Source organism: Tiliqua scincoides, chromosome 7 (genome assembly GCF_035046505.1).
Source record: "Tiliqua scincoides isolate rTilSci1 chromosome 7, rTilSci1.hap2, whole genome shotgun sequence".
NCBI lineage: Eukaryota > Metazoa > Chordata > Lepidosauria > Squamata > Scincidae > Tiliqua > Tiliqua scincoides.
The window spans coordinates 8,644,750-8,668,893 of record NC_089827.1 but is presented as its reverse complement, the minus strand read 5'-3'; the positions used below and the strand labels follow the sequence as shown (position 1 = coordinate 8,668,893).

Below are 24,144 nucleotides of genomic sequence, written 5' to 3'. Positions count from 1 at the left end.
CTGTTGCAAAACAGTGGCTCAGGGAGATGACATCCACTTAGCATGAAAGCCCAGGGTTACTCTGATCACAGGAGCCATTCACAGATGTGTTTTTTCAACATCAGAGCTCAGCTTATTGTCCTCTCTCACAAAATCAACTCCTGGATCCCCACTACTAACAAGTTCTCCATTTCAGCAGTCTAGTTTCAAGGAAAAGAAAGCCTTTTGTGGTTGCAATTGTCAACCAGTTGGGAGTCAGGAACCATTGCGGATCTACTACAAATCAACCAGAGATCTACTGGTTGATCCTAATCTAGTTTGCTGGCAGCACCTGGTGCATCCTTCATACTCATACTGATCACATGAAAAGTTTTCTTGTATTCAGTGATGTTTGCATGTCATTACAACAGTGACATTTTAGGAAATGACTAATCCAAATCCCATTATCCTCCATACGGATTTCCTCCAAAATACCCCTTCATCATATTTTTCATATGATATGGGAAGGGTGGTTGAAAAATTCTGAATGATCCATCCTGGTCAGGCACCACTTTATATCTAAGCTTGGAGACTGAAGTTCCTTTTATGGAAATGCTCAGCAAGAAAAAAAACAAACTCAAAAGAAGGTATATTAGGAGATAAAGAGCTTGCAAAGTACCACAAACGTGCCTATCAACTAAGTGGTCTTTCTGGTGCATTACCTAAAGCAAAAGCTGTTTCCACTTAGAAGCTAGATTGAAAAATGACCTTGTGCTGTCTAAGAGAAGGCTGGCAGCTGAGGTTATTGAAGTGTAGTGTGATAGACAGTGCAACTTTACCCATGGTTAGAGGCATGTCTGGCATAAACACTAAGACTGCAATCCTATATACTACTGGGATTAAATCCTATTGAACACAATGGAACTTGAGTAGATGTGCATAAGATTGTGCTCTAATACTGTAGAGAACCTTCTGTTGTTTCCTTTGAAATCAGTATAAAATAATCTATGTCACTTTCTAGTGTAGGAGCTTTATGGAACACTGTCCTGTCCTTCTCTGCAACCTAGTGCCCATTATGCCAGGGGAGAACAAATGTGCTTAACATAAGAGCCACATAAGATAAACTTCAGATATTTGAGAGCTGCAATATATAAGAAGCATTTAAATTCTTAAATATATTTACTCACCGTGAACATTAGACTTGCATTTTAATCCAGTGGACTCTCAGTTTATACTCTGTAAATAATTATATAGTTTGAACATTTTTTATTTCCCTTTTACACAGTGGCCCTAGGTCTCTATGGGGGTTTCATTCCCACGGATACCAAAATCTGCAGATGAATGAAACAGCAGATTTTGGGGGCCCCAAGCCCTCTGAACACAACTGGAGCTGCACTCTGGTCAGGTATGGAGGGACTTCTGAGATGGTGCATGGCCCCCCTGACATTCAGAAGACTTTTGGGGGGCTGAAAAGCATGACTTCTGGTTTTCAGCCCAAAACTGGAAGTTGTGCTTTTCAGTCCTCATAATACCTAAGCACAGCTCTGGTCATGTTTGTAGGGCTAAAGGTGGCCCACTCTGTGAATTCAGAACCTGCAGATATTCAAATCTGTGGGGACCAAACCCATGGATACCGGGGGCCGGCTGTGTATTAATTGTGATGCAAAAAGGAGCTTAGCCAATATACCTCCTTGAGCCACACAGTATATGTCAAAGAGCTGCGTGTGGCTAGTGAGATGTGGTTTGGCCACCCATTTTTGCATTTTTTCCATGAGCTTCTTCTGACCGTACACATGAGGAACACTAATCGTATCTCCCCAGAGGGAATTCCCAGCTGTCCCACAATGGAGTACAGCTTTAATACAAAAAAATAAGCATGCATTTTTATGGAGACCAAACAATAATGGAACTTAAAAAGAACAGATCCATGGAAAGATGATTCTTCAATTAGCTCTCTTTAAGGACAGAATTCACTTCAAATTATAGCCTTCTATAGAAAAATCATTACGCTTGTTGCATTTGCAGACAACTTTTTGAAAGCCGATTCCTATCCTTCTTTTCCCTAATGAGCCCATTAACCATCACAAGCCATAGGAGGTTAGCTTGGAAATGAGACTGGATGGGCTGAGTGAAGCCACAAGAATAGCCATTTTCCACTTGACTATTTTGATTGACAGAGATTTTATTTTTAACGTCTACTTTTTTCCCCTGCAAAGCCTAACATTAGTTGCAAAAAAGAAATATGTTATGGGTTTTCAAAGCAGGTAGAAACACACATGCTTTTGATTAAACAGTGGCAGAGAGTGATGATTCTAATCCTGGCCCTGAAAAAAAAAATGTCCTATATAGAGATGAAAACACATCTTGTCACTTCGGGAGTATATTTAGAGGAGATAAAAATAGTGTCAACTTACCATTAAAGTTTACCGCCCGAATGTAACTGAGCAGCTCTTTTCCATCCACTGTGCTCATCCGGGGGCACAGACCAATGTATCCAGGACAGAGGTCTTTATGCATGTTGTGCAAAGCATAGGCCATGGAATAAACAGCATCAATGACAAACTGGACCTTTCCTTCTTGCTCGTAACTAGAATCCCTCGCAATCCGTTCTAAGCCTGCGGGAAAACAGGAGACAAAGGCTTATGCTTTTTTTCTATGCAGGGCACAGTGAGCAGGGAGTTCACAGTCAGGTGATCCACCCCACCACCACCACCACCCCCAGCCCCCCCCACCACCCACCCCCCACCACCACCACCCAATGCTTCAATTCAGTCACAAAATTTTGCTATGAAAATCATTCTGCACCTGTAAACACACAGAGGGCCCGATCTTATTTATTTATTCGTTTACAAATTTATATCCCACTTTATCTCCCAAGTGAGCATTCAAAGCAGCTTACAAAATGTCAGTAACAACATAAAATACAATATAGAAAATAAAAATATTAACAGTTCCTTAAAAAGCTATATAATTTTAAAATCTAATCCAGTGGTTCTCACACATTTAGCACCGGGAGCCACTTTTTAGAATGAGAATCTACCAGGACCCACCGGAAGTGATGTCATGACCGGAAATGACATCATCAAGCAGGAACATTTTTAACAATCCTAGGCTGCAATCTTACCCACACTTACCCAGGAGTAAGTCCCATGGACTATCATTGTTAAAAGAATATACATAGTAGCTTGCTAAAAGAACAGGTCTGAAACATGTCCCCAAATGCAGTCACATCCCACGGTAGCATCAAGTCTAATAGATTAAAGACAAAATATTGAAATGAATGGGGACCCACCTGAAATTGGCTCATGACCCACCAAGTGGGTCCCGACCCACAGTCTGAGAAACACTAATCTAATCAAAAGCCAAGAGCAGAGCGAAAGAACCAATTGCTGTTAGCAAAAAGCTTATAGCCTTCAACCTAGAAGGGAGACTAAAAGTGAATGTTCACTTTGTGGTTCATGTTTGCTTTAAGTTTCCCTTCTAGGATTCAGGCTGCTTGCCTACTCATCTGTCTATAAGCTGTTTGCATTGCTTGTCTCACTACTAGGTGGCAGGAGTCTGGGGTACCCATGTGTACCACTGGACACCACCTCAAGTGCCACCAGTGCTATGAGTACCACTGGTTGAGAAATGCTGAGGCAAAACTTCACATACCCCAACAACATTGCACATTATAAAGGCTTAGATCTTACTTACTTGTTGGCAACCTTCAGTCTCGAAAGACTATGGTATCGCGCTCTGAATGGTGGTTCTGGAACAGTGTCTAGTGTGGCTGAAAGGGCCGATTTGGGAGTGACATTCCCTTCCACACTGGGAGCAAGTGCAGTCTGTCCCTGGTCTGTCTCCCTGGCTATGGGCCTTCCTTCTTTGCCTCTTAGCCTCAGACTGTTGGCCAAGTGTCTCTTCAAACTGGGAAAGGCCATGCTGCACAGCCTGCCTCCAAGCGGGCCGCTCAGAGGCCAGGGTTTCCCACCTGTTGAGGTCCACTCCTAAGGCCTTCAGATCCCTCTTGCAGATGTCCTTGTATCGCAGCTGTGGACTACCTGTAGGGTGCTTTCCTTGCACGAGTTCTCCATAGAGGAGATCCTTTGGGATCCGGCCATCATCCATTCTCACAACATGACCGAGCCAACGCAGGCGTCGCTTAGATTAGGGACTCTCAAACTTGTGTGTAGAGTTTGAGCCACTCTAAATGTTTGAGGGGGCAGGGGGATGGTGCTGATGGGATCAGGAGGATTGTGTCACCAGCAAGGACATGGCAGAACCACAACCACCTACTTTTACATTTCATTACTGTGCATTGAGCCACACTTCTAAGTTCTGCCTTAATTCTCAGAGGAGTAAATACAGGGACGGAAATCATTTCATGACAAAGAGCCAACACCGACTGTTGTTTTGAGAGCCTCTGTTTTCAGCTCAGTGACTCTCACCAAACAGCTGGCCAACGTTATTTATAGGATCCCATTTTTTTACAGCATTCTGTCACTCTGTTTAAAATGAAATTGAGAGAATACCTTTATTTTATCTACATCTATTGACTGGTAACACAACACACTGGAAGGAAGGTGTGTTTGGTGCCAAGCAGTGTCACCATCTGTCACTGGTTTCAGAAAGCTTCCCCAGTTTAAAAACGAAAATATACATATTATAGACCCGAAATGAAAGTCTGCAGCTTCAGTTTATAAAGGGAACGCACAGTCGCTCACATTTCAAGATTGGCAACTTTCGATACGTGATGATTTCCTTTATTGATGGTCATATAATAATCAAAGAATGTCTAACATGAATGAGCAGCCCAATTGTAACCTGCACTGGAACGGGAAGACCAACAGGCCTGCACTGTATCCAGGGAGGGTGAGTTGCAGGCTAGGGGTTAACTTGGGGTAAGGGGATATTTTTCAAGCCCCGCCACTCCTCTGGGGCTACCTGGATTTGTGCTAGTGATTTTCCTGGTGCAAATCAGAGCAGCCCATGTCAGGTTGCCGGGTCCTGGGGTGAGGGTTAGGATTCAGCCTGAGCCACAGTGGCCAATCCCGCCCCCTCCCAAGTCTGATCTGCCTCCCGCTCCACCCTCCCCAGCACAACCCCCTCCCTACCTCTGTTGCACTCTCCCACCATCCTCTCCATATCTCCTGCACCAGCGTGCCCAGGCTGGCATGAATGTACCCTGTCTGGGATTGGGTCCAGCTTCCAGGAGCTAGCGTAGACCTCTGTGCTGGCCTAGCTGACTCCAGAGTCAGCGCAAATGTGCTTTATGGCATGTTTGTAACACTTGGTTGCCGGCACAACAGGCCCCACCAGCACAAAGTAAGATTTGGATTGTGCTCTAAAAAAGGGGTCTCCAAACCCCGGCCCGGGGGCCAGATACGGCCCGCAGCCAGCTTCTATCCAGCCCCCGTGGCCAGCCTCTGATCCCCTGAGAACCTCTGGCTCAGTTGACCAAACACAACTGGAGTTGTGCTTCTGGGGTGGAGAAGTGGGGGGCCATTTAAGTGTGTGCTTTATTTCTTGGGCTGTGTTGGTGCTTGGAGAAATGCTGGGCATTTGAGCCCATTCATTTATTAATTCATCTAAGTTCCATCTCTAATGTATTGATTTAAATTTTATTATTTAATTTTTTTTCCGGCCCACAATACTGTACCTGCTATTTGATACGGCCCCTCAGTCAAAAAGTTTAGAGACCCTTGGGTTTAAAACACAGGCGTTAAAAACAAAGGTAACACAAATGTCTGAGGTGAACAGACCAAATACAATCAGGTATTTATTTGTTTATTTAAAATATGTCTATCCTTCCATTCAGCTCCCCTAGGGGATTAACACTGTATAATTCTAAACTGCTTATATTCTGCCTTAGCTGCTTTACCGATGCGCTTCTTTAGCTCGGTATCGAGATAAAGAGTGTCGGAGATCGTTGAGCCAAGGTACACAAAGTCATGGACAACCTCCAGTTCATGCACAGAAAGAACTGCGCATCACACACAAAGATCTCTCACACGCAGAGATCTCACACACAGAGATCATCACACACACAGATCTCTCACAAAGAGAGTCTGGTCCAACAAGAAGCTGATGGAACATACCAAGATCCAGGTCTACAGAGCTTGCGTCCTGAGTACACCTCTGTACTGCAGCGAGTCATGGACTCTTCGCTCACAACAGGAGAGGAAACTGAATGCTTTCCACATGTGCTGCCTCCGACGCATCCTCGGCATCACCTGGCAGGACAAAGTTCCAAACAACACAGTCCTGGAACGAGCTGGAATCCCTAGCATGTATGCACTGCTGAAACAGAGACGCCTGCGTTGGCTCGGTCATGTTGTGAGAATGGATGATGGCCGGATCCCAAAGGATCTCCTCTATGGAGAACTCGTGCAAGGAAAGCGCCCTACAGGTAGACCACAGCTGCGATACAAGGACATCTGCAAGAGGGATCTGAAGGCCTTAGGAGTGGACCTCAACTGGTGGGAAACCCTGGCCTCTGAGCGGCCTGCTTGGAGGCAGGCTGTGCAGCATGGCCTTTCCCAGTTTGAAGAGACACTTGGCCAACAGTCTGAGGCTAAGAGGCAAAGAAGGGAGGCCCATAGCCAGGGAGACAGACCAGGGACAGGCTGCACTTGCTCCCAGTGTGGAAGGGACTGTCACTCCCGAATCGGCCTTTTCAGCCATACTAGACACTGTTCCAGAACCACCATTCAGAGCGCGATACCAGAGTCTTTCAAGACTGAAGGTTGCCAACAAATATTCTGCCTTTCTCTGCAAAATACTATAAGCGGTTCACATATTATATCTGCCTTGAATTTATTTTTCTGTTGTGGCTGATCATTTTATCTGCTGATCATTTTATCTGCTGATCATTTATCTGCTGAAAGGCTGATCATTTTATCTGCTCTCCATAATTTGTGCAACCCCTCATTTTATGGAAGGGAGCATTCCATTTTTCAGACACTAAGGAAACAACATCCCCAAGGCTGCAATCTTGTGCACCCTTACCTGGGAGTAATCTCATTGAACTCAGTAGAGCTGACTTGAGTACCTAGACATGCATAGGATTGTGCTACAAAAAAATGACACTCCTTTTAAAAGTGCGGTGCACAGCTGTAGCACGTTCCTTCCTATGGGTAGTCACAGCCCATTTACTTTTCAGCCACAGGCTTGTCAGTAATAAGGAAAAACTAACACCAGATGATCGCCAGGTAAATGCATGCTAATGGCGCAATTATAAAGATGTGCTATTATTTTGTCTGATTACCAGGATGAGCAACAGAGAGCATCTTGGGGACCACTCATCTTCAAAGATCTATTAGAAAGGCCTTCCATTTCTCGGTTTTGCCCTTATACATCGGCCCACCACTTTGAGCATGATTGCCCTCATCAATCTTAGTGAATTGCATTCAGATGCTTTTCCTGGGAAATTAGAAGTTTATGAGAAACTTTAATTAAAAAAATCAAACCCAGAAATATTGAAACAGGTGCCTTTTCTGTCAGTCGTGCCTATATCCTTGTTTTGTTGGCTTTAAAATAAAATAAATTGGCTTTTCTGAAAATATCCAAAATGCTCAACCACCCAGAAGGAAAACATGTTTGTTCTTTATCATTACTAAAAATATATGAGGCGTAAATGTTTCCACTCTGACGCATCCATATTGAAGGTTTTCCTCATTAGTCATAAATATACATCTTGTAAAACTCAAAAGTTTCAAATCATCAGGAATTTAAAAATCATTGCCAAACTGCACCCCAGTGTAATTAGTCAAAACTTTGAACAAGGTGGAACGAGGAACCGGAAAAAATGTAATGAGGAAGAGAGAGAGAGAGTGTTACGATGCGGGTATAGTTTCCGCAGCAAGCAGCTGTCCGGCTGCACTCTCCACCTATCTCTCAAGGCCAGAGCGTAGGCACTCCCGGGAACAAAGATGACACACGGCAGAAGTCCTCCACCAAACGTCTCTTTACTATGTATAATATATACAGCAACAGTCCAGATAGCGCACAATTCACGGATCACACTGACGTAGCCTTCGGCACAAACTCCACTCTGCATCTCCCACGACCCAGCTTGCCCTGGCTGAAGTATATACTTGCCACAGCCAATCAGAGTGAACTAGAAAGTGCTTAGTCACTCTGATGGCACATGGGGTGACATACCTGGTGACAGTCACCTGGTATGGATCACCAGATGTTGCATCATCTCTTCCCATGATGCTGTGCGCAGTCAGGCCAAGGCTTCAGGGCCTGATACTATTCAGCCTGCAAATTACCTGCAGGCCTGGGGATGATCCCTTAACAGAGAGAGATCTTAACTCAGCTACAGAGTATGTGCCCAGTATTCAGAAGACCCAGGTTCAATCACAGGTACAGCTGGGAGATGGAACATGTCAGGGCAGAAAATGCTGATCTAAGAAGACCAATAATGTAAGGACTCAAAGTAAGGCGGCTTCCTATTTATCTTCAACGTTGTATTTAAATTTGAACCTGTAACAAAGTGGTTCCCAACCTGTGGTCCCTGAAACACAGGAGGTCTGTGAGATCCTGAGAAGTGGTCTGAGAGGTTTCAAGGGAAAAAAAGATCACCTTTGATGATTCCCAAAAGCTCCCCCACAGACCACCATACAGAGTCGAGACAGACCGCATGCAGTGGGGGCCAGCACTGGAGTTTCAGCTGTGGTTGTGAGCTGTCCATTCTCTGCCCTCTGTCCTCTCTGCTGCAAAGATATGCTCCCCTCTTCCTCGACATGATTCAAATCTCCAACTGCTCAGATGAATGGTGCCTTTCCTTCAGAAGCAATAAAAAGCAACTGAATTGGGGAACGGGTGGCAGAAAACAAGAGAAATGTTGCTGCCGGTTTGAGCTGTTAAATCTGTGCGCTTCTGGATTTGTCTTGGGGACTCCAGTTGTCTCCTCACATCCTGGCAAGGAAGCAACTGGTGGCCCCGCACAGCCAACACATGCATGCATGTCCTCCAGGTCATCAAGGCATAGGTTTGGCTGCTCCTCACAGGAGGAGAGCCTCCCTACTTGGGGGTCATGCTGGCCCTTTAACCCCTAGGCTGGAGCAAGTGGAACTGACGGTGGGGATGGGAGAGAGGCAGCTCCGGAAGGCCCAGGGCTTCATACGGCTGGTGATGAGATATCTCTGGACGGGCTACCTGAGGGATGCTCCAGGGAAGGAGACAGGTGGTGGTGGAGGAAGAAGCGTAAAGCAACCCCTTCCCACTGCTGAACTCTGATGCCTGGTTGGGGAGAATCCTGGTTGTTGGGCCAGCAACACCCCCATTTCGTTTCTACCCCTTTCCCTGGGGCCAAGAAGAACTTGGAACTTCTGAAACTGCTCCAGTTAGGAGTCAAAGGAGCACAGGTGGGCCCAATTTACTGCACATGCACCCAGCCACAACAAGCCCAGGAAACACCAAAAGTACTGTGGAAGAGGAACACATTGCCACAGTCACCTGTCTGCACGCCACTCACCCATGACTACCCCCTGTGGCCACTCCAGCCACCTGCTTCATCTGCTACTGCATGCATCATCAAGCTTTGGAAACCTTTGTGCAACCTAAACTTGCAACAAGTGTATAGATCAGAACTTTTTCTCTCTCAATCTTATGATATCCAATTAGGGGAAAATATGTTGTCCGGTCTTCCAGGCTTTCCCCTTTCCTTATTAGTACCAAATGCTCATTATTCAGAGGTTTGCATTTTTGTCAGTGCCCATGACAGTTAGATAGATAACCCCTTATACACAACATAATCTTTCATTTTTACCCCTTGCCAAAACTCTGCTCGTAAATCACATTGCCACATAAATTAGAAACAAGTTTATTATTTTATTAGCTCTATATGTCTTTCCCTAATTAAGTAGTAAGGGAACCAAGTCACAGGCTTTCCTGTCTCTATCCCTTTTCCCCTCCCCACCTCTTTCTCCAACGCTTCCGGGCATCAGCAGTTGTGTGAAGTCACAAAGCGACATCAGAGCCCAGCTTTGCTCTTCATCCGAATTTTCAAGAACAGAACAAGGTTGCAAAGAATGTTCCCTAATTGTCTCCTGCATCTAAAACAGTAATTTACCCAGCTGACAGTGACTCATCAACTTAATTGGCTGTAAAATTTAATTATAGCCGTGCCTCCCAAAGTAAATGTTAATGTATAGCTGTAAAATGGGGCAGATTGTAAATGCTATAAATACAAGTTAACCACCCACAAAATAATGTCACACCTTCAGCATGCGTTATTATCGGTTTCTTTATTTTATTATTATTTCTTCCTTTGGTCACTGGGTAATCAAACCGTAACGCTTTATTACGCAGCTTGAAATTAAGGTCATTTGGGCTTAGGATGAAATTCCAAAATTTACACCGCCATGGCAACATGGGAGGAAATTATACATTTTGTGAATGGAAAATTCCTGTCTGTGCAATTCTTACAAGCACAGCACACGTGACTCTCCGTCTTGCTAATGGAAAAACCAGACAGCTCGAGAGATGGTGAAAAGGGGATAAGAAAGAATTTCATAAACCGGTTCTAGCCAGGAAAACTCACCAATGGTGTGCCCCACAGCCTCTATTATACAGAAGCCAGCACTAAGGGCATTTTACAAACTTAATGAAGGCTGACATATGGTAGTGTCAATTGAGGGGGTGCAGGCCACACCGGGTGACATGCACAGGGGGTGACGTGACATGATTACTGTCCCAAATCTTTAAAATCTTGGTATTTTGTAATAACAACATCATGTTACATATCATTTGATGCGTAATTTCATACAGAATGCAATAAAACAAACCACGTTTAAATATCTCTATTCTAGCAAAAGTTATAGCCCCCCCAAAAAAACAGCAGGCTTGGAGCAATGAACAAACTCCCACTGCTGGGGGCATTGCCCTGCCCACTGCATGGGGGGGGAGATCCATTATGGGGGTGACACGCTGGTCTCCCACACTGGGTGAATGCAAACTCTAGTGGTGGCACTGCTGACTTATACACGTGGAGTTGAAACACCCAGCCACAAGTCCGCCTACTCCATATAGAAAGCTACATGTTATAGAGAGCTAAAATATTATCAAATAGAAGTGCCTGCATGCTATGAACATGCTGTCTTTCACAGTAACATAACTGGGGGGGGGGTTTACAGTGCTAAGTTTTGTAGGTGCCTGAACAGACACCTGTAGGGGTGGAAGCAATCCCTCCCAACCCTTTTGGAGCCATTCTGAGTGGCTAGAGCAAGGAGATAATACAGAAAAGGTAGAAATTTGTACCAATCTTCTCATGAATGAGCAGAACTTGCAGTGAAGTTCAATGCTGGGGAGGCACTGGGCGTGAAGCTCAGTGACCTGGAAGTATGATGTCATCACCAAACATCTGGGTTACCAAGCCTCTGCATGCACCATCGCTGAGAAGGCCGAGCTTCTGTTGCCTCAGCTAAGTCTCTATGCAGGGAGAGACTAGCTGAATCAGACAAGTTCAGTCTCCCCAGAGATTGCATATCCACTCGGAAACTGAGCAGATCACAGGGAATCTTCGCAATCACAGGGAATCATCACGCACGTGTTCTACCCAGTTTCTGAGTGGTTACACGATCGCTGGGGAGGCCCAGCTCTTGTCTGCCTCAAGACTAGTCTAGCAGCAGCTCTGTCTGCCCTGTGATCATATACCTCTGAAGGTGGGTGGAGCTTGTGCAATTATAGAGGAAGCTGAGGCTTGAAGTAGGATAGGTGAGGCTCTGCCTCCCCTGAACACACGTCCTTGCTGTGTACCTTTCCAGCTTAGGCTTTAAATACAACAAGCAGCAGCGGTATCTAGAGAAGCCTTGTCAGTCTTCAGAACTGGCTATAAAGGCAAAAGACAAAGGTGTGGCAACAAGGAAAGAAATTGGCCCTCACAGGCACTGTCGTTTTATCTAGTTTCATTCCAGGCAGCAAACTAAACCATGACCAGCTGAAGCTGCATTTATAATTCAATCCATGCCTTCTGCAGCTTCCTTAAACATTTAGATAATCACTTAAACATCACAAAAGCCTCGTCTTGCATTTTTCCATTTCCAAGCGACAAAAGACGTTTAATCAGAATGGAGATCTGAAGCTCTGACTTAAGGGCTTTAAGTCTTTCTGATTTTGTATCACAGGCATTTACAGTGCTAGCAACTCACCACTTTTATTCATTATTATTTTTTAATTCTAGGGCTTAAGAGAAATTGAATTGATATGGGTGGTTTGAATCTATTTTTATCATGGTGCTCCTTAACCCTCTAGTTATCATGGCCACGTTGTTGTTTTTTTCTTTCCTTTCCAGAACATGAAAAGTCTGCGGTGAAAATGAGTGAGCTTTCATCACTGTAAAAGATGTGGAATAATTTAAACTTTTGCTAGGTTTGACCTGTTGCTCTGAGACAGGCGTCCCACTTTCTTTCTGGAGCTCCGTTCTGTGAAAATGGAACCACGTCGTAACAGACATTCCAGTGAGGTGAGCATTTGCTGAAAGGGAGAGGCCGCCGGCCTGCTATGTTAAACATTGTCTATTGAATTCTGTTTCCATGCAGTAACTTAACGGGCAGCCCAGTCCTGACCTGCTGGCACAGCTGGGCTGAGTGGCCTATGCATTATCCAGTGCTGATTAGGAACTAGCTAGAGATCTTCTCAGGGTGATATGTTCCCCCTTATCCAAAGTGTAGTATTTATGTGCACAAGCACTAGTTTTTGAGATGCCTTGGCATATGTGGCAACAGCAGAACACATTCTGCGCCTGCGCGGCAAGAGCAAACTCTTGGCCTTGGTGATGACTCTGAACCCAGTGCTGTGAACAACAGAATCATATCTCAGGAATGTGTATTGTGGTCAAGCTAGAACTAGCTAGTAGGCAGCCAGTATAATCTTAGCAACCTTCAGTAATTTTCCCTGTTGCATAGCTTTGCATCATGTGTTTTGAGAATGAATAAAAGTCTGAGGAAGCTAGCGGGGAAGACGGACTTCTCTCTCGATCTCATACCGTCCTACTTCCGGCTCAGCTCTTCCTGCATCAACCCTCTGAATAAATGTCTGCCGTGTCTCATTCATTGTTCTGCTCCTCACTGCCCCTGTTTATAGTCTAAACTTTCTCAGTGCACTCTGCACTCCCACCAAACAACAAGGCCCCAGAAGCCTTGGTTGTTTCCCATAGCAGCATTGCGCTGCTACACAACGTTTCCCAAACAGGGGAATTATGACACCCCAGAGAGGGAAGCCCTGTCCCTGCTCCCTTAAGGGGCAGGGGTGGGGGCAAAGACAGCAACACAATCACTGCGATCGTGTTGCTGTTGGGGTTTAAAGGGGCTTTCTTGTGTTATCGGAGGCTGAGCTGGCTTCCTGGGGAGCCTTTGTACCCCTCTGCAGGGCTCCCCACACCTCCAAATGTCTGAAAATAATAAAAAGTGCACTTTGCGTTTCACGACGAAAACAGGAAGTGCCCTTTGAAAAATTATTTTTAGAAGTTTGGAGCTGTGAGGAACCCTGCAGAGGGGTCCAACAGACTCCTGAGACCCCCCCCCCCGGAGGCCAGCACAGCCTCAGGTAAGAGAAAAAAAATTCTTTAACCCCTGGCAGCAAAATGACTGCAGCGATCACGTTGCCGCTTTGACCCCTCTTCTGCAGGAACTTACGGCAGTTCCCAAACTCCTCCCAGAGAGAATGGATTCTCTCCCAGAGCGTTTGGGAACCACTGCCCTTATCCCTTGTATTGCTCCAGCCAGCCTAACAGGGCTACTTGGATCTGTACCAGCTAAATCGCTGGTGTGAATCCAAACAGCTCCGTGTAACCGTGTAAAGCTGCCAGGCACAGGAAGGGGGGTTAGAGTACAGCGAAGGCCCCCTCCACTCATCCCTCCCCCTCCCAGGCCTATCCCACTCCTGTTCCATTACTCACCTTCCTGCAAGTGCTGCTTGCAGTAGAGTAACATGCTTTACGGCACATTTGTGACACTACGGGTTGGTGCAGAGGCCACTGTGTTGGCAAAGCAGAAGGTTAGGATTGCTCGGCAACTTATTTCAAAGGTTATAGTTAATGTTAACACCAGCAAAAAGGGTAGAATTTAAGGGACGATCCCTAGTGCAGAAGAAAAAGCCAAAAATGTATCGGGGATCGTCACTTAAATTGTCACTTAAATCGTCGGGGATCGTCTGCTCTGAGCGTGGGAGGATGGAGGCCAGAATGTGAAACCAGATCAAGAAAGTAACACCTGAATGTTGTGGTTCTTGTAAGATAGAAATTGTAAAAATCCCTTCGGGGATTTAATAAGCCTGCCTATGTAAACTGCCTTGAATAAAGTCTTGAATAAAGACCAAGAAAGGCGGTATATAATTATTATATACCTGTATTATTATTATTATTATTATTATTATTATTATTATTATTATTATTATTATTATTATTATTATTATTAAATTGTACTTTCTTCCTGGTATTAAAGTTATAAATTTCACTGGACCAATATTCTGACCAATATTCTTCTAAGTTCGCCTATTTCCGGATTATAATTAATTATTTCCCGCCCACCCCCATCCCCCTTGAGCACCAGATTGAATTGAAAGGCTTCTGGAATGTTGCTTAAGAGACATAATGTGATTATGCTAATGGAAAAAAGGTATGAGGCTGTTTCGGTTTTACTGTACCAGTTGTTTGATTAATGCATCCAATCACCATAAAGATCAGTGCATAAAATAACTATCACTCGTCTGATGGCACGCTCTCAAACTGCTGTATTTCAGATAATGAGCTTCGCAGAATAAATTAGAACCCAACTGCAGAAATAATGGCTCCTTCCTGCAATGACTGGCACACAGGTGCGAAGCTCCACCAGTAAACAAATTGTATCTAAAGCGGCTTTTTGCCAATTGCCGATACAAATTCAGAACTTAAAAAACTGAAGCCACAAAGGCTAATATTTGGGCGCTGTAGCTGTCATTATAATGTTAACTTAGAAAAAGAAATCAGCACCACTTTGAGATATACTCAAACCCGTTTTGCTTATCAACACACGAGAATGCGCTGCGTTTGAGTAACAACTACGTACAGTGGCAACACTAGGGTTTCATCACATGGTGCGGGAGGCCAGCTTGTCACCTCCACGATGGACCTCCTCCCATGCAAGGGGGCTGGACAACCCCCTGGATAGTGGACATGGTGACGTACCATTGCTCACCCCACTGGTTTTTTGGCTATAACTTTTGTTAGAATAGAGATAAGAACATAAGAGCAGCCCCACTGGATCAGGCCATAGGCCCATCTAGCCCAGCTTCCTGTAACTCACAGCAGCCCACCAAATGCCCCAGGGAGCACACCAGATAACAAGAGACCTGCATCCTGGTGCCCTCCCTTGCATCTAATGTAGCCCATTTCTATGGCTATGATATTTCAATGTGGTTTGTTTCATTGCATTCTGCATGAACCTCCGTAACGAATGAGATACAATATGACGGTATTATTCTAAAATACCAAGATTTTAAAAATTTATAAGTAAAAATAACCAGAAAAAAACTCTCAAAACACTTATCTCCCTACACTTGCATGCAAACTGCAGGAGCTGAGCTTTTTGCACGATCATTAGCAGCTGCAGTATCTGATTTTTCAGTAGCCTCAGGGCTTAAGACAATTAGTTATCTGATCTTTCCATCACCCTTTGGCAAAGTACCAAAAATCAGGTTGCAACCCACCAGTGGATCACAACCCAGTTTGGGAACCCCTTCTGAGAGGATTTGAAAAATGCAAAAATGGGAGCAGGAGGTATGTGAATTGGGACTGTGCTCCACAGAGCGACACTGGGTTATAACACCTGAGCAAACATGTGGAGCATTTCGGCTAACGGATTGCATCCAAAGCATGACTTATGAGACTACAAGAAACCTCCCCTGATGCCAGTTTCTATCAATGCCCAGTGGAGTTGTCAGTCTCACAGTGAAACTCTCACTAGGAGCTACTGTTGCAAGTTAACTTTTTTTTTTTAATTTTGTTAAAAAAAAATAAAACAAATCACAGTGTATGGGTTTCTGCCAGGGGCATAGCTAATGAAAGTGTAGCCCGGTGCAGAGTGACAAATGATGCCCTGGAAATGCCGTCACACCCACACTATTAAAAAAAAATGAAAAATGGGGCAGAAGCGTAGGTAAGTCATCTGCTAACCAGAGAAGATTTTGTAGCCCCCCCCTTACAAATCAAATTAACAGCACAATCCTAACTTATGCCGGAACAGGCAGGTTGGCAGACCTGTACTGTATTCAGTGCAAGCTTCGGGCTGTCTGAGGCTTGGCCTGAGGCAAGAGGAAACTTTTTCCTTTACCGTGGGGAGAGCTGCAGCAGCTCCAATGGGGCTACTCGGATCTGTGCCACCTAAATAGGTGGCACACATTCAAGCAGCCCAGGACTGCCCTGAGTCTCCTGGGAACAGGGGTAGGATTCGGCATAAATGCCGGATCCTTGCCCCACCTCTTGCTCCCTGCCCAGCTACTCCCAGGAACACCCACCACCAGGCTTTTCCTGCCCCGAAACCCCTCCCTTCCACCTCAGCTGTGCCCTCCCCACACACCCCCAGACCTCTGCAGTGGCTGAGTTCAACCAATGCAGACTCACCTGTCTCCAGGTCTCACGTCAGTGCGGGTAGGCTGGTGCACATCCGTGCACTGGCCTATCTCCCTGAAGAGTGGCATAAAAGTGCTTTATGGGTGCTTTGGATTGTGCCCTTAAAGGGTCAAATCAAAAGGGTGCTTTGGATTGTGCCCTTAATCAATTAAGTAAATAAATAAAAAGTTTTCTGTTTAATTGGCCATAACTTTTGATAAAATACAGATACTCCAACAAGGTTTCTTTCATCACATTCAACATTAAATTACCTTTCCAAAGATATATGACACAATGGTATTATTCATACATACCAAGGTTGACACAATTTTGGCCACTAGTGTCAAGCTCAGCTTGTTGCCTCCCTATAGCTTGTTGCCCGGTGCAGTTGACGCCCCCTGCACTCCATTAGCTATGCCACTGCTGAGAACAGCCTTCCATTCATCCCATTTGCTACATTCATCAAACAGGGTAGTGGTTTTGGAATGAATGAACCTGGATGCAAACAGGGCCTTTTGTATCTCGTTTCATATATTCTAAAAACAAATGTATGTGTCCTTAGAAGGCTGGTGTTGTCAAAACTAGGCAACCAAGAAAAGAACAATATCATGTAATTACTATTCAAGGTGGAAAACAAGAGCAGCATTTCCCCCCCAGCAGCAATCAGTTTATAATTATGACCCTGCAAACAAGGAAACTTATACAGACACAGCCAGTGTCTCTGTTATCAATTGATGGCTTCTTGAGACTTTTTATCTTCTGTGCCTTGACGTGCAATTGGAAACCTGCACTTTCTAAGCTAGCATTCCCTTCATCAGCAGCAGCATCCAGATGTACTAAAGTTAATGTTCTAGAGAAGCTAATTTATTTAAAGGGAAAAAAACCCCAACATGAATCTCAAGAGAGCATGTCATATCTTAGAAGCTTTTTTAAAAAAAGGAGGAGGAGGAGAAAATGAGTTCCTGTTTTCTCATGGATAAATAGACTCTCAGGAGTGAGGCAGGATAGAAATCTTTAGAAGCACAAATAAAATCATCTGCATTAAAATAACTAAAAACATTGACCACAAAACTATGGGCATGGATGACCCCCACGCTGTATAATACTTGCACAAAGGGTTTAAACAGACCTCAATGGAACACATTTCATCTGTTCCCAACCCACCTGATTCATACACTGCCTGATTCATAAACTCATTCACACATTATAGTAGGGGTGGCCAAACCATGGTTTGTGAGCCACGTGTGGCTCTTTGGCATCTAATATGCGGCTCTCAGAAATATGCTGGCTGAGCTCTTTTTTTGCGTCACAATTAATGTAACAAGTAAATAAAGAAACGTTCGAGCTTTAGAACTACCGGGTACACTGAGAGTTCCCTAGATTCACCCATTTTTGCCCAGCCCACCGGTGTAGACACTTGGTCCCTGTTGCATATATGCAACGTTGGGCAGAAATGGCCTAAAACGGGCAGGAGGTCTGGTCTAGAGGGTAGAGCCTCCATTGCCTGAAGATTAACATCCACAAGGTCGCCAGTTCGAGGCCACCGGCCGTGCGACCTTGAAGCAGCTGGCAAGCTGCAGCTGAGCTGTTCCATCTGCTCGGAGCGTGGGAGGATGGAGGCCAGAATGTTAAACCAGATCGGAGTGTAACACCTTGAATGTAGTGGTTCTTGAAAGAAAGAACCTTCTTTCAATTTGTAAAAATCCCTGCGTGGATTTAATAAGCCTGCCTATGTAAACCGCCTTGAATAAAGTCTTGAATAAAGACCAAGAAAGGCGGTATATAAATACTGTATATTATATTATATTATTAATGTTCATTGCTTCTTAAATATTGCAGCTCTCAAACAGAAGTTTATCATTCGTTATGTTAAGCAAGTCTGGTCACCCTTGTTGGTATAATGTATATTACTTGCATTGGGAGAGAACAAGTCCAGGATCCTGGAGAGGAAAAGAATGGGTAATGTGTTATATATGGGAAGCCTTCCACACAAACCTACCCCATCAACTCAGCAAGTAATGGTTGATCTATTGTCTCTGTATGATGGAGCAGCAGCAAGGAAGGAGAGGAACAGAAAATGGCTATGTTGAGTCTTCTGTCGCTACCCAGATTATCCCCATATTAAACTGTAAGAAACCTGAACTCAAAAACTCACCTTCCCATGCACAGCGAGATCAATTATGTCCTAACACATCAATAACACAATAGAAACTGAAAGCAAAGGACGTTTCCACTTACAGTAGGGGTCTCTAAACTTTTTGGCTGAAGGGCCACATCAAATAGCAGGTACAGTGTTGAAGGCCAGGGGAAAAAATTAAATAATAAAATTTAAATAAATACATTAGAGATGGAACTTAGATGAATTAATAAATGCATGTGCTCAAATGCCCAGGATTTCTCCAAGCACCAACCCAGCCCAAGAAATAAAGCACACACTTAAATGGCCCCCATTTCTCCACCGCAGAAGCACAACTCCAGTTGTGTTTGGTCAACTGGGCCAGAGGTTCTCAGGGGATCGGAGACTGGCCGCGGGCCGGATAGAAGCTGGCCACGGGCCGTATCTGTCCCTGGGCCAGGGTTTGGAGACCCCTGCAGTAGAAGACTGAATGCGTTTTGATTGAACACCCATGATATTACTTATCTGCCCTTTTAAAACAGAATTGGAAGGGGGATTTTTTCTTGTGTAGATTTTTTGATTGGCTGGAAACTTGAAGAGGTGGGCTTCATCCACCTCTAGCCTGTCAAAACATGGTGAATATACTGAGGAAAAGAATTATTGATTCAGCCTTCCTAGATTGTCCAGTGCGTGCCCTTAGAAATTCTGTCCTGAACTTGAATTTGTAAACTGAAATCAATCAAACAAAAAATATTTGATCGAAGAATACTTTGAGATGCATCTGTCCCCTTTGTGGACTGCAGGCTGAAGACATAACTGAGCACGGGCTGATGTACACTGAACAATCTGATTGCGGCCAAAGGGCAAAAGAGCACATTATAAACAGCCAATAAAATGAAACTACAAGCTGCCGTCCTATGGAACATTAACTTGAGCACAGTCTCATTGGTTTTGGTGGGTGGTCTATGCTTATCACTGGATGTTCAGTCTTGGCACAATGAGAAATGAGAGTCTAATTGATGGCCTAAATACTTAAAACTATGTCACGTTCAGCTTGTAAAACAAAGAGATTTTTAGCAACAGAAAGAAAGACTATTTTATAGACTGAGAACTCAAGATGTTTCAAAAGTGCCTAATGATAGACATTTACCCAAACTATAAACCTGGCTGATGCCTGAATGAAGAAGGCACATCTGTAGGTAACCTCCCATTTTTCAACCATGTGCCGTCAAATAAGCGTTCTTGCAGCCTGGTCCTTTTAAAAGATGCCAGAACGTACACAACAGCTGTGCTAACAATGCCAAACGGGTACAACTCCTCAAAGAGAATATAATTTATATTGCATACAATGGAAAAATGGAAACATTATTTTTAATTCCAATTCTGAGCCATATATAGGAGAAAGGAACTGGCAATCAAAAGAACTGATCTGGGAAGAACCCAGTTCTTGCTAGTTGTACGGCTAGTCATTTTCTTGGGTGAAAAGTGAAACAATGAACTTCAGAAGAAGAAGAAAAAAGACATGCACACTTCAAAAGCAAATATTTATTATTCAACATATTCATATACATTCCCTCTGCCCTATTCTGTCCACTCCTTGTCTTCCCCCACCCCAAGAAGACTAACCACCAGGCAGTAGTGGAGGAGCACTGGCCGGTCATCTATGTGGCACTGAGGCCCAGCACTGTCTGGTGCTGATCCAGTGTCCTTGACCCCTCCTCTCCAGGTGCCACAGATGTGCTTTACAGCATGTTTACAACACCCAGCGCCAGCACTGGAACTCAGTGCCAGCACTAAGGCCATACAGGATTGGGCCCTAAAACCTACTAAATGAAGATTAAAAGTATACTACAAAAGTGAACCGAGGAGGAGGAGCCAACAGTGGATGAACAGACATGTCTCCAGGAGCTCCTGGGAGACTGTTTGCTTTCCCCCAAATACTGCAGGTCTGAAGAGGACCTGAAGATCTTTGTTAGGAGAGACAAGATCTTCATCGGTGCAGGTATCTGGGAAACTGAAAGCCTGACCTGGGGGGGGGGCTTTCTTCTCAGAGGGATCTAACCGTTTGTGACAGTACTAGGGGAGATGCAGTGATCTGAGAAGAGAAATTAAATGAGTTCTTTGCATCTGTCTTCACAGCAGAAGACCTCGGGCAGATACCTCTGCCCGAACAGCCCCTCTTGACAGAGGAATTAAGTCAGACAGAGGTTAAAAGAGAAGATGTTTCAGATCTCATTGATAAATTAAAGATCAATAAGTCACCAGGCCCTGATGGCATCCACCCAAGAGTTATTAAGGAATTGAAGAATGAAGTTGCTGACCTCTTGACTAAGATATGCAACTTGTCCCTCAAAACGGCCATGGTGCCAGAAGATTGGAGGATAGCAAATGTCACGCCTATCTTTAAAAAGGGAAAGAGGGGGGACCCGGGAAACTATAGATCGGTCAGCCTAACATCTATACCGGGTAAGATGGTGGAATGCCTCATCAAAGATAGGATCTCAAAACACATAGACGAACAGGCCTTACTGAGGGAGAGTCAGCATGGCTTCTGTAAGGGTAAGTCTTGCCTCACGAACCTTATAGAATTCTTTGAAAAGGTCAACAGGCATGTGGATGCGGGAGAACCCGTGGACATTATATATCTGGACTTTCAGAAGGCGTTCGACACGGTCCCTCACCAAAGGCTACTAAAAAAACTCCACAGTCAGGGAATTAGAGGACACGTCCTCTCATGGATTGAGAACTGGTTGAAGGCCAGGAAACAGAGAGTGGGTGTCAGTGGGCAATTTTCACAATGGAGGGAAGTGAAAAGCAGTGTGCCCCAAGGATCTGTCCTGGGACCGGTGCTTTTTAACCTCTTCATAAATGACCTGGAGACAGGGTTGAGCAGTGAGGTTGCAAAGTTTGCAGACAACACCAAACTTTTCTGAGTGGTGAAGACCAGAAGTGATTGTGAGGAGCTCCAGAAGGATCTTCCCAGACTGGCAGAATGGGCAGCAAAATGGCAGATGCGTTTCAATGTCAGTAAGTGTAAAGTCATTCACATTGGGGCAAAAAATCAAAACTTCACATATAGGCTGATGGGTTCTGAGCTGTCTGTGACAGATCAGGAGAGAGATCTTGGGGTGGTGGAGGACAGGTCGATGAAAGTGTCGACTCAATGTGTAGTGGCAATAAAGAAGGCCAATTCTATGCTTGGGATCATTAGGAAAAGTATTGAGAACAAAACGGCTAATATTATAATGCCATTGCACAAATCGATGGTAAGGCCACACCTGGAGTATTGTGTCCAGTTCTGGTCGCTGCATCTCAAAAAAGACATAGTGGAAATGGAAAAGGTGCAAAAGAGAGCGACTAAGATGATTACGGGGCTGGGGCACCTTCCTTATGAGGAAAGGCTACGGCATTTGGGCCTCTTCAGCCTAGAAAAGAGGCGCCTGAGGGGGGACATGACTGAGACATACAAAATTATGCAGGGGATGGACAGAGTGAATAGAAAGATGCTCTTTACACTCTCACATAACACCAGAATCAGGGGACATCCACTAAAATTGAGTGTTGGGAGAGTTAGAACAGACAAAAGAAAATATTTCTTTACTCAGCATGTGGTTGGTCTTGGAACTCCTGGCCACAGGATGTGGTGATGGCGTCTGGCCTGGATGCCTTTAAAAGGGGATTGGACAAGTTTCTGGAGGAAAAATCCATTACGGGTTATAAGCCATGATGTGTATGTGCAATGTCCTGATTTTAGAAATGGGCTATGTCAGAATGTCAGATGCAAGGGAGGGCACCAGGATGAGGTCTCTTGTTATCTGGTGTGCTCCCTGGGGCATTTGGTGGGCCGCTGTGAGATACAGGAAGCTGGACCAGATGGGCCTATGGCCTGATCCAGTGGGGCTGTTCTTATGTTCTTATCTGCAATCAAGCTGCTGGCTCTGTGCTGAGATGCCATATGGAGGAAGGGAAAAAAAGCGTGAAGTGTATAAGCTGGAAATTTAAGATAAGCAAGTGTTAATATTGTCCCTGGCTCTGATTTACTGATTTGGCTAAAAGCCCTGGATATGTTGGGGGCATTAACAAGAGACTTTTTAAGGAGGTTGAAAGTGCTCTTTTTCTCTGTCGTGGAATAAATTGGTGGTGGATTATAATTACAACTATAACTTGGGTGTGAACTAAATCCAGAATTATTCTTGGACTTAATTGGATATAAATACAATTCTCATTAGATTTGAAAGAGCTTTGTTTTCTCTGCACCAGGGATGGTGAGACTGTTTTCTTGCATTTTGTTTCTCTCTCCGTTAACCGCACTGGACTGTTATCTGCAAGAGGTATGTAAGGAATGCAGATGGCAGAGTAGTAATGACGTGGTAGAAGTAAGGTGAATAATACGTTGTGGACATCTAGTGGACTAGGGAGAAATTGCAAAATGGACTCTGTTCCAGAAATGTGGATAGAGAAAATCTTGATTAATACGGAGAGATTGCTTGTTATGGAGCGACAACAGCTGAGTTGGTCCTCACAGATTCAAGCCAGTCTGGAGACTCTTTCCCAACAGATAGATGTGTGTAAGGAACAATTGGAAGATGTGAAGAAACAAGCAGAAGATAAACAAGGGAGTGAAAAAGTGGACAAGGAGGAAAATCAACAGGACGAAGAAGAGACGCTGATTGAGAACAAGAAAGATAAGATGGACAGAGTAACAGGAGTGCACAAGTCACAAAATTTGTTAGAATGATGAGAAAATATATCCCAGTTAACTGGAAGAATGAACACACCCTATATAAGAAAGTGTGGATCTATCAGATTCTGTTATAGAGATAAATTATTAAAGATATTACACCAGAAAAAATGGAAAGTAAGAAAGAAAAAGAACCCTGAGGGGTAATCTAAGGGTTAAAGAAAATTGGATTTATTCAGCTAATAAAAATGGCCCAAATTTATTTGAAGAAAAAAAAGAATACGTATGAAATTGATAAATATGAATTAGAATGTATTAAAAAGAAATATAGCTGGAAATGTAAACGTGTGGAAGAATTGTTTTATATGTGATTATTATGTCAAAGAAAAAAGTGTAATTAGATTGGAGTTGAAATAGCTGAGGTGATAATTTTGGTAATTAGGTTATTTTGTTTTAATATTAATGAGCAATTGAAGTTAGTTTACGCTTGGTAAAAAGTGAATATTTAGAAAATATAGTATAGGGCATTAGGGACAATTTATTGTATATTATATAAATAAATGGATAAATCAATAAGAGGTAGAAATAGATGAGTAAGTAGATTAGGAGATATAGTATGATTAATTAGTAATGGTATATGGTATTTAGCACTCCTAAATGTATGTTATATGTTTGTATGTTTGTGTGTGTTAATTTTAAAATAAATAAATAAATAATTTTTAAAAAAGTGAATCTTAAAACCTACAAAAGTGAACGATAAAAGCATACTCTGACATCAGAGAGACAAACTACCAGACAAACTACCTCTTCAAG

The 24,144-nt window shown here is 43.9% G+C and overlaps 1 protein-coding gene across 1 annotated transcript in view; it reads right to left on the bottom strand.

Annotated features, from left to right (window-relative positions):
- Positions 1–24,144, bottom strand: part of GRM8 (glutamate metabotropic receptor 8) — a 504,716-nt gene that overhangs the window by 167,465 nt on the left and 313,107 nt on the right. The window contains exon 6 of the mRNA XM_066634671.1: positions 2,373–2,573. Coding sequence (XP_066490768.1) covers positions 2,373–2,573 — 201 coding nt within the window. The remainder of the gene's footprint in view (positions 1–2,372; positions 2,574–24,144) is intronic.